Below are 17,766 nucleotides of genomic sequence, written 5' to 3' on the forward strand. Positions count from 1 at the left end.
TGCGTGTAAATCTCAGTTCCGTAGAGACACTTGAAGAAAAAAGTAGTTACAACTTTGATTTTTCAGTCTGACTAGCACTGTACCCATTGCTGTTGCCCAATTTTACTTGTAATACATAAGCCTGCTAATTAATTTTATGAAAACAATGCCTTTCTAAAACTGGATATTTCCTGCATGAAAAATGCAGCAGTTTCCTACTCTTCCTCACATCACAGGGAACAAGCAGGCGTGTGTAGGAAGAGCTGATGAGTGATAAGATGTGGGAGACCTTTGTTCAAAATAAGAATGATAACATAAATCTATCACAAAGGCAGCAGACCCAGCATTAAGGTAGCAGCTGCAGTATCAGCAGATGTGCTGCTTCTGTTCTACGAGTCAGAGTGAAGACCAAGCAAATATATTACTTAACCGATATCAGATATTCAAAATATGTGTCTTGGAATCCGGAGTCCAGTAACCCAGTTGTATAACTTTATCCTATTAGTTACACATGCTGCAGTTGTCTAATCCCCTTATGATTGCCACCACCTACAATCCTGGAAGTCTAGGTGGTCCAACTTTGGCACCGTTTCCCTTGCATCTCCCTGGCTGCCAACATTAATCTCTGAAACAAAGGTGGCATTAAAAACAGAAACGCTCAGTCATGTTGCCTTCTTGAATAAGCTCAGTGTTTATAGCTGGACTCTGGAAAAAGGAGGTTTGTGCAACAAGACAACTGCAGCTATAGTAAAACTGATTATCAAAACATCTACTTCAGCCCACACAAATGAGGGAAATGATGTACAATCCTAAAATCCACTGGTAAATTATGAAGGCCCAAAACATGAAAATGTTCAAGTACAGTCTTTCCAACAGATGCTTTCACTTCAAGAATTATCAATGTTCCCTTAATCAAAGAAAACTGTCTTTAACACTTCATCTAAATTATGGAAGGATAGAAAATAAGGGGAATTAAATTAGTTAAAAGGTAATCAGTGATAATGTCCCTCCCCCATTTTTTCCATCCTATTTACTGTATCTTTTCTCTAACTCAAACTGCAAATTTCAAAGCATTTATAAACTCATTACAAAGCAAAGGGGGTGGGAACGTGATGCTGAAACTCCCCCATCTAATACTATCTTTATATAGAATAAAGAAAGCTGATTCTCAGCTTATTTTTTCCTTTTAAATGTAATTTTGCAGATCGTGTAAGATCAAAAAGGGCAACTTGTAGTTCCAAAAGATTCTTTATGAATCCAGCAGGCCTTGAGGGAAACCAGATAATCTTACCTCTCATTTTAAATATTGCAACAAGGAATTGCAGAGAGGGAAGTGTGTGATGGCAAAAAATCAATTTATTAAGGTTCAGGGGGGGAAAGTTCTGTGAAATGAAATTTGCTTCCTTGTTTTTTATATTTCCCTGTCTTGCTGAAATATTTTCCAGTCTGCAAAAACCTGAATACGGCAAAGTAAATTTCTTTGGTAGACGACACAAGCTGCTTAATTAATTTTGTAAGCAGAATTTATGGGTTTTACTGTTATCTAAAGACATTGCCTTGAAGTCTTAACAAAAGACATGGATAATGTCAGGGAACCACAAGAAAGACAAAGAACAAGCAAAATTAGTAGAAATGTCCAACTGAGAACAAGAGGAGAGTGAAGAGCTTTCACAGGATTGTCAAGGTCTCTTCATAACAGCTTGTCAGGATACTGATTACTGAATCCAGGGTGTGTCCCTTGAGAAACCATACCTTCTACTGATGGATATTGTTAGTGGGATGGGAAAAGCACTGTCTGTAAATGTTTGGCAGACTGTGCCATACAACCAACCATCACATGGTAATAAGAATTATGCAATAAACAGGATTTCATGAATCAGATTTATTGTTCATCATGATCAACCTAGACTATGCAACAATCCTGCTCCACACTTTATCTTTCATTTTGAGTTACAGATAGGTAGCCGTGTTGGTCTGCCATAGTCAAAACAAAAAATTTTTTTCCTTCCAGTAGCACCTTAAAGACCAACTAAGTTAGTTCTTGGTATGAGCTTTCGTGTGCATGCACACTTCTTCAGATACCTGAAGAAGGTATCTTCTTCAGATACTTCTTCAGATACCTGGGTATCTGAAGAAGTGTGCATGCACACGAAAGCTCATACCAAGAACTAACTTAGTTGGTCTTTAAGGTGCTACTGGAAGGAAAAAAATTTTTTGTTCTTTCATTTTGAGTTAGTGGTAGCAGTGAACTTTTTTCCAGCTGTGCTGCCTGCCACAAGCCAGAGAAGATACAAGAAGGTTATGAACAAACAGATAAATTTCTGTAACCTTAAAACACCATTACAGTCTCCACCTTGATTCTCCAGGCAATTCCCCATCATCTCCACACACTACCAGCACTCAAGCTCTCCTCCTGGCAGTCACTGAGTTACCTTCCCATGGCTTCCCTCCAAAAATACTCCAAGTGTTCACCTGGAGATCACCCCAGTGTGTGTGAAGCATCCCGAGCTGAGCAAATGAGTAACTTTGGCTGCACCAGAGCCAATCTTAGAATCTACTCCAGAAAGGTACCTTTTCAGCAATTCCATTTTCAGTTGTATAGATTGCCATAAGCTCTGTATCTTCCGTATCTTGATCGCCACTTGATGTAGCTCCACCATTCATTACAACCTATGAAAAAGAAAAAAGGAATTAATATATAAAAAATAGTTACTATAGATTTTCAAATAAATGTATCCTCTAGGGCAAGCGCAGGAATTATTATTCTCAATGAAGAGCGCAACATTTTCAACATACTGAATTCATCGAGAGCCAACTCCCATCAGCTTGAGCCAGCTGATGTACAAGCAAAAAAAAGTGCAGGTAAAAGCACTTGCTGCTGCAGCATGCAGCTCTCTTCATGCCACATAGTCACATGAGCCTCCGAGGAAGGGAGGCTGGCTGGAAGAGACAGAGAGAGCTGGCTGCTGGTGCTGCAGCAAGTGTGCCCAGCACTTTGACTTGTGCAATGTTTATTTTTCTTTGAAGGCCTTTGGCCATTTCATAAAGGAAAAGAAGATAAGCACTGTCCCATCCCCACCGGCCCAAAACCAGACAAAATATTATCTGAACTTCACCTCACCGATTTTTAGGGCATGTTTGGGTTTACTCCCCTCCCTGAACCGGGGATGGAGGAGCTATTGAAAGACTTGGCACAGTACTAGACAGAACAGGAATACTGCAGCATAAGCACAGGACCCATCAACAGTATTTTATCAATTTAAAGAGATATACACATTATGCCACAACAGGAAACAAAATGTACACATTAGAAAGACATCAGCCCCTGTGACTTAATATAAACAGCATTGGTATGGAAACAGTGACTGTAACAGCAGACTAGAAACCCTCTGGTCCAGTCTTACACAGGGCAGAACAGAGGTGGAACAACCTCTCAATACACTATTCAAATACTGGAAATGACAATTAGACTAACAAATAACCATGGTCAGCAAGTTCATGTTTCCATGTTGCAATGAACCAATGTCAAGATATCATCAAATGATGAATTGCATTACTTGAAAGTGGTTTGGTAACCTGTGGCTAAATTGTCATAATCATCATCAGCATTTGCATGCAATAGTTCAAAGCCTATCTAGTCAACTGTACTCAAAGAGTAAGAGTCCAATTGCTTGAGCAATCTAATCAGTGTACACAACATTTGTACCTGCATTCTGAACAAAGTCATTCATACAGAGCCCTAAAATTCATTCCTAAACCATGGAACTATTTTTTCTTAGTCGCCTCTCCATACTAAAAATACATTCAGAGCTCTTTCTTTCTGAAGATTCAGATTAGCAAGATGGCTTTTACAACAAATATGACTTTTACAACCAACTTCTACTCCAGAAATAAAGATCAGTAAAGCTTTCTGTGAAAGGCATATCACAAGTCACCACTGACCCATGCTATTTTCAAAGTTGTGCTACTGTAAAATGCATTTTCCACACAATGGGAGTTTTTAACTGGACCTCATGGGGCACACTTTGGAGAATCAGTGTCTAGAAATACCTCGCTGAGAACGATGATTGAAGCAGAAGCAGATATTATGGCCAAGCTTGTGATTACATTGTGCCACCACAGGGAAGCAAGGCAACTTTTTGGAGTATGCAACTTACTGGTAGTGTGAAGAAAGCAGGATGCTTGGATTCATCCTCATATTTGCCCTCTGTTGAACTTCCAGTTTCAACTGACTTAGACGTGGTGTTCTTGCCAATTCCCATTGTTTCCCACAATGCTCTAAAATTCACGTAGTCACTAAGTTATTAGTACGGGGATAGGGTTTTCAATTAAAAACTAGGGCACCTCAGGAAGTCAGAAGAGCATCACAGGAGTTCACAACGGAGCATGAGGTCCTGTAAGTAACATGTGCTTCTATGGCACCTAGAAATAAAGAAATGAAACACCAGTAAAAAATTTGCAATACAATTCCACAAGACATTTGCTGCAGTGTATAAACCTGACTGAGAATCCAGGTTTTATGACAAGTTAATTACATTGAAAATTTCAACCAATGTCCAAGGATGCCCTAAGGAAGACAGTCAGCCACAGTCTTTCCCCCCTTCACAACATAGCAGAAAAATCCCTCAAGCCTATTTGTTTCTGGTGACAGGAATCTTGAAACAGATATTCAGCCCTTTTCAAGGCTGATGATGCCAACCTGCCCCAGTTCTTCCTTAAAACTCAAAATGAGGTTTTACCACTTACTCTTCTGAAACTAACCCTGAGTTTCGAACTGCATATATTCATTCCCTTTTAGCCATACTCCCACCTTCCTCCTCTCCTTCTACGGCACCCTTCATCAACCTGGTACCCTCCAGGTGCTTAGGGCTCAACTCACATGAGCCCCAGCCAGCACAGTCATAGGATGTCAGGGCTGATGGCAGCTATACTCCAAAACAGCTGGAGGGTACCAGATTGGGGAACACTGCTCTATTGCCTCCCCACTGAGGAATTTCAGATGATAAACTGCAAAGGTCCCTGTCCTACCATCTGACACCATAGTCTGAAGCACCACACCAACTGAGTGGTGGTGCTGTTTACATAAATAAACAAAGGCAAAACAACAACAAAAACCTTGCCTACGCACTTGGTTGTAGGTAAACCTTTCAAAAAAGAACACACAAGAACGCACATTATGACAACTTAAAGCTGGTCACAATTAAAAAACGGATCTAATCAAAAGTACAGATGTGAACGCAGATCAAATTTCAGTCTGAAACTGGGGTTAATAAAATTAAAGCTGTGTAAAGACTGCCTTTGATAAATGAACAAGGATGATTTAATTCACACACAAAATAACTGCGCAAACTCAGATTTAAACAATCAAAATGTCCAAAGATGTTCCAAAAACAAACCAGTGCTTCATCCATCTGCAGTTAGTATTCATGGGTATGTACTTTAAGTTCACATACTCATTTTTAGACTACTCCAAAACCCTTTTATATAAAGGGACACAACTTGCAAAATGTCCAGAGATGTTTGCCTCTGTTGACAACTCACTTTACACAGTCTCTTACATCTTGTTTTTTGCATGAGTGATTTAACCAACTCCCTTTACTATCCGACTTCTGTACAATAATGCTTCTACTTTAGAACCACTGAAGTTAAAACACTTAAGATGTGTTCTAACTTAATATGAGGCTAACATTCATCTAAAATACTGAGAGCATGGGCTGTGTGTTAAAAGTCATATAGCAATACAGGAGATATAGAACATACAAGTGGCTTTTTGGAAATTGGGATGCTACCATTCTATGAGCCAATGATAAGGCAGGTGGCACATGGAACAGATTTGGGGAAATCATCTTCCTTTAGCATAAGGCTGTTTGGAAGTACCGTATTTTTCGCTCTATAACACGCACCCGACCATAACACGCACGTAGTTTTTAGAGGAGGAAAATCTGTAGGCATGCCACCCATAGGCATTCCCTCCATAACACGCACAGACATTTCCCCTTACTTTTTAGGAGGAAAAAAGTGTGTGTTATGGTGCAAAAAATACGGTATATATTGCTGTGAAAGTAAAGGGAGCAAGAGAGAAATGAAAGACTGGGAAGACCAGGCTTTCAATATGTTAGTTGCATGGGGAGCAAATGAATTGTTAAGAGAGTTTTAAATGACCTGGGGACAATAACAAAGGCTCTCTCCTTTAGCTCACTTCTATATAAGTTGAGACACAGACAAGGGGTGCTTCAGTTCCTTCCTCTCCAAAGAAGCAAAACAAAGGCAGACTGGCAGCAGTGGTGGCTGCATGCACATTGGGTGGGCAAGTTAAAGAGCATTTTGCCTTTGCATGAACAGTTGAGGGACAGAGGAAGTGGAAAAACCAGGGGACAGATCTGGGGTCCTCAAAGTGGGCGGTACCGCCCCCTGGGTGGGCAGTGAGATTACATAATGGGGTGCTATGAGGCAAGGGGGTGCTAGAGGTGTAAATGACTATCAGACCTTGAAAAGCTGGTATTACTGGATCAATCAATTTTTCTGAATTAAAGTAAATAGTTTTAATTGGATTTTGAATTAAATATGCAACTAATCATTGCCGTTTTGAATTTTATTGTGTTATTTTCTTCCTTAGTGGTTAACATAAACTGTTATGTTCAATCAATCAACCTTTATGGGTATATAGAGAAGACTGGAATATATTAATCGAAACATAAAATTGGCATCTGTTCACAGGAGGAGATGCTTTAAGATAAAACTATACAGGCCTAGTAAGGTTAAAAAGTACCACTCAGGTCTTATTATGACGTAGTTTCATGGCATGGGTAGGCAAGCTAAGGCCGGGGGCCGGATCCGGCCCAATCGCCTTCTAAATCCAGCCTGCGGATGGTCTGGGAATCAGCATGTTTTTACATGAGTAGAATGTGTCCTTTTATTTAAAATGCATCTCTGGGTTATTTGTGGGGCCTGCTTGGTGTTTTTACATGAACAGAATGTGTGCTTTTATTTAAAATGCATCTCTGGATTATTTGTGGGGCATAGGAATTCGTTCAATTTTTTTTTCCAAAATATAGTCCGCCCTGCCCCCCTCCCACAACGTCTGAGGGACAGTGGACCGGCCCCCTGCTGAAAAAGTTTGCTGACCCCTGTTTCATGGCGTTGCTCAGATATTCTGCTACTTCCTCCATACGATCATGCCGGCAGCTATTCAATAAAAAGGAAACCCGGTAGGAGTCAGAACAATTTAACCTCTCCTTCAGCAGGGGGGCTCAAACATTTGTGGCGGATTACTGCATAAAAGGGACAGTAGAACAAGACATGTGCAATGGTCTTGACCCATCCTACACTGCAAGGACAATACGTCTCTGAATATGGTATTCAGCATTATGCCGTCTGTTATACTAAATAATGTTTTTATAGGGTAGGGGGCACTGGGGATGAGTTTATGGAAATGGGGGGGGGCAGTGGTGGAGGCCCTAAAATTCTTGGGAACCACTAGGCTACAGGCAGTGTTGGGGGCCACATGAGATGATTGGATTGAGCTCCTGGGATACCAATTATTCCTTCCTCAGTCTAAATTCCTCTTCAAACAAAAAGGGTATAATCAACCATATTATCGTGTGTTACAACTTTGCTCTCAGGTTTTTGCCGTTCCTTTAAGTCCCATGACTCATTTCCCTCCAAAGAATGGCAGGTAGCCAACAAGCACGTTCTGCTCCAGCTCTGAAATTCTATCAGTGGACACCTGCAGTTTAAAAGCAGCTAACAAAAGTGGTGCTCGACTCCAAGAAAAAGCATATGATAAATCATGAAGCCAGAAACAGCAATAATACAAAATGCTTTCATAAAAAAGGCACAATAAAGAGGAATTATTGTAAAAGGCAATCAAGAGTATTACACTGATCTTCCTTCGTGTTAGCTTAAAAAATTAGCCTGTAGCATTTTTAGCCACATTCCTGAGGCAAAAGGCAATGAATGGCCTTTGAGAAATCACCATGAGAAACAAATCCCTCTATAATCTCACAAAAAATTCCTAACAAAATAAGGACTGTTTCCTTTCTTCTCTCAAAAGCTTGCCTAGAAAGAATGATTACAGGCACATTTTAAAACTAGAAATAGGCAAGGAGGGCAAGGGAGAGGGTGGTGGAAAAATGATCCTAGAAGGCACAGAATGGCCTGCAAACCAAGTCAATGCAGCCCACCAGAAACTCAGTAAACCCACCCACCCTGTCTCGGTAGCCTAACAAGGCTGTCCGTCAAATACCTGTCAGACACATTCTGCTGCAGAAAGACCTGGATTCAGGTTGGTGGGCTGTGAAGGCCTGCAGGAAGGGAACATCACGCTTGCTAGAATCTAATTCAACCCATGCATTCAAGATAGCTGCCTCCAGCTTCTGCTTTCCATTTTCACAACAGCGGAAGGCCCAGCTAGTTATGTAAACTAGAAATGCTTCATAATTATATTTCTGCTTTCTGACCTGACCTGAAGGGTGGAAAAAACATGCTTGCACAGCACTCTGCAACAAATTATTGGAGACAAGAAACTTTTCTTTTAAGGTGGGGAAATAAGATGGAAATAAGTGAAAATCAGATTGGCTAAGAGACTGACATCAGTATCAAAAGATTGGCCAGCAGGCCAGGAACATTTTGAAAAAAAATTCACAGACTGTCTTGATTAGCAAAACAATAATGCTTTTAAGCATTTTGAACAAGTGAAGCAGATAATTACTGTATTTGGGCAGAGTTTTGATTAGCCAGAATAGTTAGCTGGCAGACCAATGCTTGGCAGTGCCTCAGTTTTGCACAAAAGACAATTCCCAATTCATTACAGGACAGCAGCTTTTGAGTCTCTATTTGGCACCTGTCAGACCAGTGACACCAAATAAGCCTTCGTTCTCTCCCTGTGGAAAAAAGGGTTGCAGAAAGATGGATGCAAGAAATTTGGATGCGTCAATGATAAGATACAAAGCTTGCTGGCCTTTCCACAGGAGTCGTATCAACTGGGAAATTCCACTTGGACAGGCTGAAGTCATAATCCTTATCCATGAAGCTGAGATAAAGAAAGCATTTCTAGCAACACAGCTTACCAATGAAACTGGGTTCACACATATCCCTCATAACAAGGGAGCACAAAGATTCAAACTCAATATAGGAAGAATGGAACTAACACAGGGGTGGATGTGGAGGTCAGGATAGGGGGAAAAGGCTGTGAATCCCTCTAATTAATTTATAAAGCTTGTTCGTGGCTTATCCGTAAAAAAAAGAAGTTACGTACATACAAGAAACAATAGATAGCACATCTAATAGCACTTTGATGTGCTGAGAGTGATTTACCAGCTGGCATTGGGCACAGAAGAAGTGTTACAGGCCTCCACTTCCTCCTCACCACACTCTCATTCTCATTCTCACTCTCTGCTCTTCCCCTTTGGGCTTTGACAAGAAGCACCTGGGAATCACTATATACTTGCAAGCTCCATGAAACCTCAAGCAGCAAGGCTGTGCAGAAGACAGATGACGAGAAGCTCAAGTCTCTCACAGAGGGCAATGTGGGATATTGTGGAGGTACTGTGGGATGATGGAAACTTACAATATTCAATAACCATCAACAGTAGTCCAACAGAAAGATTCAGGACATTCCTGGTCAAGACCAAGTCATTCAGGGGTGGGGGATTGTTGTTTATTAAACTCACCATCACCATCTGTTTCATTATATGCACAGCACACTGCATCTATACCACAATTCATGTACAGTGGTATCTTCGTTCTCAACCTTAATCCGTTCTGGGAGTCTATTCGACTCCCACAACCACTTGAAAAGCAAGGCGCAGCTTCTGATTGGCTGCAGCAGCTTCCTGCACTCAAGCGGAAGCCACATCGGACGTTCGGCTTCCAAAAAACATTCGCAAACTGGAACACCAACTTCCAGGTTTGCAGAATTCGGGAGCTGATTTGTTCGACAACTAAGCTGTTCAGGAACCGAGGTACCATTGTGTATATATATGTATATACAGTGGTACCTCGATTTACGAACGTAATCCGTTCTAGAAGTCCATGCTTAAACCGAAATCGTTCTTAAACCGAGGCGTGCTTTCCCTAATGAGGCCTCCCACCGCCAGTGCCCTTCCACCATTCGGATTCCATTCTTAGACCGAAGTAAAGTTGACAAACTGGGACACTACTTCCAGTTTTGCAGAGTTCATAAACCGAATAATTCGTAAACAGGGCTGTTCTTAAACTGAGGTACCACTGTACACACACACACACAAAAAGTGCAGAGAGTGTTAAGTTCATCTTTCCTGAACTGATGCCTTCCATATGTTTTGGATTATAAAAGCCACCATCCCTGACCACTGTCCATACTGGCTAAGACCAGTGTTGGAAACTCAGTTATATAAGCTAATTGCCAAATGCCACCTTAAACTTAGGTTATGGTCACCACAATGGAATGTCTAGGCGCCGCCGCCCCCCCAATTGATGATGATGATGATTTTCATTTCTATACTATATATTTTAAAGAAAAAACTCAAAGTGGTTTACAACAAATACAACAACCCAGAATAAAACAAATTCAAGCTTCAAGGAAATCAAGGGGTCAGCATGGAACTCTTCAGTAGGAATTTCTACCAACTTTGTGCACCAACCCAAAAAAGCTTTTCTGTGTGTTCCTATCAGCCATGCCCCAGATGGGGGCAGGACACATACATGTAAAAGGGCCTCTTCTGATTACTTTAAAGTCCACGTATGATCAGAAGATGGTCAGCCCAAAATGTTATGCTTGTAGGTTTGTGCTGTTAGGTAGAGGTGGCACTCAGGGTCAAATACCTTTCACTGGGGCATGTCTCTGCTTTGTCTCCATCGAATCCCAATGTTCACTTTAACTGTGGTGGTGACTGTTGCTAGTGCAGCACCATGCTGTACACAGAGCAAGCGCTCTCTCTCTCTCTCTCTCTCTCTCACACACACACACACACACACACAGCGCTGGCATTCACAATACCAACAGTTTTAGGTAAAGGTAAAGGGACCCCTGACCATTAGGTCCAGTCGTGGCTGACTCTGGGGTTGCGGTGCTCATCTCGCTTTATTGGCCGAGGGAGCCAGTGTACAGCTTCCGGGTCATGTGGCCAGCATGACTAAACCGCTTCTGGCGAACCAGAGCAGCACATGAAAACGGCGTTTACCTTCCCACCGGGGCGGTACCTATTTATCTACTTGCACTTTGATGTGCTTTCGAACTGCTAGGTTGGCAGGAGCAGGGACCGAGCAACGGGAGCTCACCCTGTCGTGGGGATTCGAACCGCCGACCTTCTGATCGGCAAGTCCTAGGCTCTGTGGTTTAACCCACAGCGCCACCTGCGTCCCTTACCAACAGTTCAAGCATATCCAATTCATGGTTTCTGAAAATAGCTGTGCTTGAGCAATGCCCTGCCTTCAGTTTGTGACAGCAAAAATATGTCCATTCAGAATGAAAATGCATATTTTAAATTTAAATTCCTGCTCTAATTGTTACATGATCTCCTGAAAAGTGAAAGGAATTGTTCTTGCTTGGTGTTCATACATACTGCCACTTTTTTGTCTGGATCACAAAAAATAACGAAGCGGGGCGGGGGGTTTAAGTAGCTGTTTTCTCCTGAACAAAGCATTTCAATTAGCCTCTCAAGCCAAGCAATAAAGATACAAAATACATAATGATTTATGTGACTGGTTATTTCTCAAGAAAACTAATATGTAGTCATTCCTTTCTATAGGTAGAGGACTGTGGCATAGAAAGACTATTTTTACAAAGTTTTATCTATTTCTCTTCGCACCCACCTAATCTCCAAAACTGAAAGCTTTATTCTAAACTGCATTTTCCTCATCAGAAACAGACACTCCACTTTAGTGTGTTCAAAGCATTTCACATACATTATCTTGTAAACTTTGATTTATATTATTGCCCCCAAGATGCAGATTAGATAGCTAATACTGGATAACGACAAGCTGGAAGGTGTGCAGAGGATGACAACCAAGATGGTCAACGGTCTGGGAACCAAGTCTTAGGAGGAATGGTTGAGGGAGCTGGGAATGTTTAGCCTGGAAGAGAGGAGACTGAGAGGAGATATGATAGCCCTCGTCAGATATCTAAAGGGTTGCCACACAGAAGATGGGGCAACCTCTGGAGGGTAGGGCTCAAACTAATGGTTTCAAGCTATAAGAAATAAGACACCAACTAAACATCAGGAAGAACTATCTGACAGTAAGAGCTGTTTGACAGTGAAACAGACTCTCTCAGAAGGGGTGGACTCCCTTCACTGGAGGATTTTAAGCAATTGTTGGGTGGCCATCTGTCATGGGTGCTTTAGTTGAGGGTTCGACTAGATGACCCTTGGGGTCCCTTCCAACTTTACAATTCTATGATTCTATGACAGTGTAGTTTCTGCCTAAGGCCATTTAGTCAGTTCATGGCCATGTCAAGTTTCAAATCAAGCCAGACACTATGCAACCCCACCCCTATTAACAATGCACATGAAACAGTTTTAAGATTAGTCTGGATTTATTTATCTCAGGACACAGAAATACACTGACACTTCTAACTTCTTGATAATTTGGATTTTCATAACTTGAAGAGGGGAGAAACTTCAAGTTATGAAAATTCAAATTTTCAAGTGGTAATATTTTCAAGACCAAAACTTCAGCATATAACCTATATAGATTCTCTAGCTGAACTTCTCGAACATTAGCTACAACTTTCAGCCAGTTAATGACTATCTTACCTCAAGATACCAGGGCAGATAGCAGAGTCTCTGTGGAATAGTTTCGCCTGCTTCCTACGAGCAGCTGCCAGCTGTAGCGATCATACTAGCTCCACAAGCACCATGCAGAAGGATTTATATTCCATATATTGTATAACTGTACTTCATCCTATCAGAGTAAGTGCTTATACATTACACAACTGTTAAAAAATACCAAGACACACCACATGGTCACACGGTGTTACTACATGCCTCTGACATAACTAGAAACCTTGAGTAAATATTACAGTAGCAATCCCTTTAAACAGTACTTGGCTTCGGCCAACCAAGCTGAAATAGGAAAATGCAGGCTGCAGCTGTAATCATCAGTTGTTCTACATATTGTGAAATATGTATGCAAAGCCCCTTGAAGGTGTGAAACCAAGTCCTTCAAAATCTGGATGCCCAGTTCTGAAAAACTATTGTCAGACTGGCAAATTATTTTGGTTCACCCACTTCTATTATCAGTTGCAGATATGTAGAGCAATCCATGAAGTTTACTGTTGAAAATATAGGTCATGAGAAAAAAATTAGTCATCAAGTTCCATAAGACATCGTTCTAACAATCTATCATGATATTGCAAAAAACATGTGGCGCAATTTGGCCACAACAAAAGCATAAGCACCGACTTTTGCAATTATGCCTCATCTACCATAAGCTGGGAGGCAATTTTCTGCCACAGTGGCAAAAGTTTGCTCAAGTTACAAGCTGTGCTAAAGAATCTGCTCCAAAGTGCTATTAGAGAAAGGTAAAGTCACAGATGTGGGGAAACCTTTGCATGCACCCAACTGTTTCCCCACTCATTTCAGGAAATTCTCTATTATTATTATTATTATTATTATTATTATTATTATTATTATTATTATTATACCACCCTTCATCATAACATCTCAGGGCAGTTCACAGAATAAAATAGAGCATAAAAACAAGTAAATAAGTAAAACAAAACAGCAAAACAATAATCCCCCTTCCCACAGACACATTTAAAAGGCTGTAGAATATTTATCAGCAAGCAACTTAATAACTAATCTCATTTAGTAACATCAAGTATAATAACTATATATTTATGTAAAATATATAAATATAAAATAAAGTTATGACATAAGATTACTGTAGACAACTGGAAAATTGTGTGCAGTTCTGGTTGCCTCACCTAAAAAAGGGTATTGTATTGTTGGGAAAGGTTAACCACAAAGATCAAAGTTTGGGACTTTTTAGTTTAGAGAAAAGGTGACTAAGAGGTGACATCATAAAAGCTTAAAAAATTATGCTGCATGACATGGAGAAAGTAAATAGAGAAAAGCTGTTTTCCCCTCTCTCATAACACTAGAATTCATGGACCTCCAATGTAGCTGAATATTGGAAGATTCAATACCATTAAAAGAAAATACTTCTTCATACAACGCACCTTTATACTATGGCACTTACTCCCACAAGAGGCAGGGGATGGCTTTAAAAGAGGATTCATGGAGAACAAGGCTATCAATGGCTACTAATTTTCTGGGTGGATCAGACAAAGGCATTCTCTCCAATATTATCATACAAGTCAATGAGTTTGTATTTGGTCTTCTCAGTAAGGTAAAGGGATCCCTGATTATTAGGTCCAGTCGTGGCCGACTCTGGGGTTGCGGCGCTCATCTCGCTTTATTGGCCGAGGGAGCCAGCGTACAGCTTCTGGGTCATGTGGCCAGCATGACTAAGCCGCTTCTGGCGAACCAGAGCAGCGCACGGAAACGCCGTTTACCTTCCCGCCGGAGCGGTATCTATTTATCTACTTGCACTTTGATGTGCTTTCGAACTGCTAGGTTGGCAGGAGCAGGGACCGAGCAATGGGAGCTCACCCCGTCACGGGAACTCGAACCGCCAACCTTCTGATCAGCAAGCCCTAGGCTCTGTGGTTTAACCCACATCGCCACCCGCGTCCCTGGTCTTCTCAGTAGTGGTGGTTAAATATGGAGAAGCAATGTATGAAGATAAATACTCTATGTGCAGAAGAAAAAGTAGCACATCAGATAATTCTGCTAGCCTTCCCATAATCCCTACTGGCCACTATGCCGCCACAGTCGGAGGCAGAATGTTTCTGAAGTCCAGTTATTGGAAACTGCAGGAATAGGCTTCCCATGGGCATCTGGTTGGCCACTGTGAGAACAGGATGCTGGACTAGATGGGCCATTGGCCAGATCCATCAGGCTCTTGTTATGTTCTTAAGTGTATGGGAAAATACCAGGTTTTAATATTTAACGCTGTATTGTTTTTAATACTTGATTGGGAGCTGCCCAGAGTGGCTGGGGAAACTCAGCCAGATGGGCGGGGTATAAATAATAAATTACTACTACTACTACTACTACTACTACTACTACTACTACTACTACTACTAAGTGACCTTTGGGAACCTAGTATCTTTCAGTGCAATCAGCTTGGTGTGAGGAAGATTGATACAAGCAGGCAGGCAAACATGGGGCTGACCCTCTCAACTCCTTGAAGGGACAAGATCTAGGTATGAGCTTTTTATATCGGTCCTGGAGGTTCTGCTCAACATGATTAGAAAGGACCAAGTGGTTAAAGGTATACAACTCGGAGCTAAACAGTATAAACTGAAAGCTTTTGCCGATGATTTAGTTTTGACATTACAGGAGCCAGAATCCAGTACCAAAAGAGTATTGCAATTAATTCAAGAATTTGGTCAAGTCGCAGGATTTAAGCTGAACAAGCTGAAAACTAAGGTGTTAGAGAAAAATTTAACAGTAATTGAGAAAGAGAAGGAGACAGGATTAACATTGGTTAAGAAAGTGAAATATCTAGGGGTCCATATGACTGTTAAAAATGTGAATTTATTTAAAGATAACTATGAAAAATGTTGGATGGAAGTGAAAAAGGATTTAGAAATATGGTCAAAACTGAAGTTATCACTGCTGGGCCTAATTGCTGCGATAAAGATGAATGTATTGCCTAGGATGCTGTTTTTGTTTCAAACATTGCAAATTTTGGACAAGATGGACTGTTTCAAGAAATGGCAGAGAGATATTTCTAGATTTGTCTGGCAGGGCAAGAAACCTCGAATAAAATTTAAGATTTTAACTGATGCTAAAGAAAGAGGTGGATTTGCCCTGCCAGACCTTAAACTCTATTATGAATCAGCCGCATTTTGCTGGCTGAAAGATTGGCTGCTTCTTGAAATCACGGACATTTTGGATTTAGAAGGTTTTAATAATGTTTTTGGATGGCATGCATACTTGTGGTATGACAAGGTTAAAGCACATAAAGCCTTTAAAAACCATATTGTCAGGAAAGCACTGTTTAATGTCTGGATGAGATATAAGGACTTGCTTGAAAGTAAAACGCCAAGGTGGCTGTCGCCAATGGAGGCTAAGGCTCTGAAAAAACTCAATATGGAGGCCAAATGGCCGAAATATTGGGAAATTTTGGAACAAGAGGGAGATAAATTGAAATTGCAGAGCTTTGACAGTTTAAAAAATAAAGTACGAGACTGGCTTCACTATTATCAAATAAGGGAGGTTTACAATCTGGACAAGAAAATTGGTTTTCAGGTGGAAAAATCAAAATTGGAAACAGAATTGTTAGATCCTAAAACTAAGAATTTATCAAGAATGTATAACTTGCTGTTGAAATGGAATACACAAGATGAAATGGTTAAATCTGCTATTATTAAATGGGCACAAGATGTTGGACATGACATTATGATGGCTGACTGGGAAAAGTTATGGACCACAGGCTTGAAATTTACGGCATGTAATGCCTTAAGAGAGAATATTATGAAAATGATATATAGGTGGTACATGACCCCAGTCAAGCTTGCAAAAATTTATCATTTGCCCGATAATAAATGTTGGAAATGTAAAGAAAATGAAGGTACATTCTTCCACCTTTGGTGGACGTGCCCAAGGATTAAGGCTTTCTGGGAGATGATCTATAATGAAATGAAAAAAGTATTTAAATATACTTTCCTGAAGAAACCAGAGGCCTTTCTCCCGGGCATGGTCGGCCAATTGGTGCGAAGGGAGGATAGAACTTTTTTTATGTACGCCACAACAGCAGCAAGAATACTCATCGCAAAGTACTGGAAGACACAAGATCTACCCACCTGGGAAGAATGGCAGACGAAAGTGATGGAATACATGGAATTGGCTGAGATGACTGGCAGAATCCGGGACCAAGGAGAAGAGTCGGTGGAAGAAGAGTGGAAAAAAATTAAAGTATATCTTCAAAAATATTGTAAAATTAAGGATTGTTAGAAAGATGTTGGAAAAAGAAAATTATATGGCTTTGGTAGAAATGATATAAAGGATTAAGTAAAAATGAATTGACGAAAGAGTGAACGTAAAACTACAATATATTAAATCAAATTATTAAGATAAAAACAAGGTTGGAAGGATTTGCTGAAATAACAATTTGAATTAGAATACAAAAATGGGAGGTGTGAGGAGGTCAAGGAAATAAGTAAAGGAAGAAAGTTATGTAAAGGTTTAATCTTTTTTTGTTGTTTTTTTCTTTCTTTTTTAAAAATGATTGTACTTTTTCTGTCTTTTTTACTTTTTTTCTTTTTTCTTTTTGTAATCTTCAAAATTCTGAATAAATATTATCTAAAAAAAAAAAAGATCTAAGTATGAGCTTTGCTTGAGATTCATTAATATAACAAATGGACAAAACACATGACTCTGTGCTGTGTGCCTGAGGGGTCTTTAAAAAGGGCTGACAGTGTAGCCTCTTGGCTTGTACAATTCCATTTGGTTATAATTTCATAAATAATCATTTATGGCATATAGTTCAGAACCACCTAATATGGTTTGTAGATAATTCAGAATTCAGGCTATTGTGGTAATGCACAGAATACAGTTTTCCCCTCACAAAACAACCACAAAACAACCACAGCCTTAACTTGCAATTGCTCCCTAAAAAAATAAATGTTCAAACCTGGACATTTCGATGCAAAAAAATTACAAATCAAGAGCGCCATCTAGCTTCCACTTGTAGTGGCCATTAAGCTACTGGAAGGCAGGCAGGCAAGTAAGTACA

At 40.4% G+C, this 17,766-nt stretch overlaps 1 protein-coding gene across 8 annotated transcripts in view; it reads right to left on the reverse strand.

The window, feature by feature from the left end:
- Positions 1-17,766, reverse strand: part of SLC23A2 (solute carrier family 23 member 2) — an 84,632-nt gene that overhangs the window by 46,064 nt on the left and 20,802 nt on the right. For 4 of the 8 annotated variants that reach the window (XR_008331952.1, XM_053401343.1, XM_053401344.1 and 1 more), the window contains 2 exons: positions 4,137-4,401; positions 2,551-2,649 (listed from right to left, as the gene is read on the reverse strand). Coding sequence is in view for 7 of the 8 variants with exons in the window: in XM_053401343.1 (XP_053257318.1) it covers positions 2,551-2,649; positions 4,137-4,241 (204 nt within the window). In the remaining variant the exon portion in view is untranslated. The remainder of the gene's footprint in view (positions 1-2,550; positions 2,650-4,136; positions 4,402-17,766) is intronic. The other 4 variants (XM_053401347.1, XM_053401348.1, XM_053401349.1 and 1 more) reach the window with 2 other exon arrangements.

This window comes from Podarcis raffonei, chromosome 8 (assembly GCF_027172205.1).
Source record: "Podarcis raffonei isolate rPodRaf1 chromosome 8, rPodRaf1.pri, whole genome shotgun sequence".
In the NCBI taxonomy this organism is placed as follows: Eukaryota; Metazoa; Chordata; class Lepidosauria; order Squamata; family Lacertidae; genus Podarcis; species Podarcis raffonei.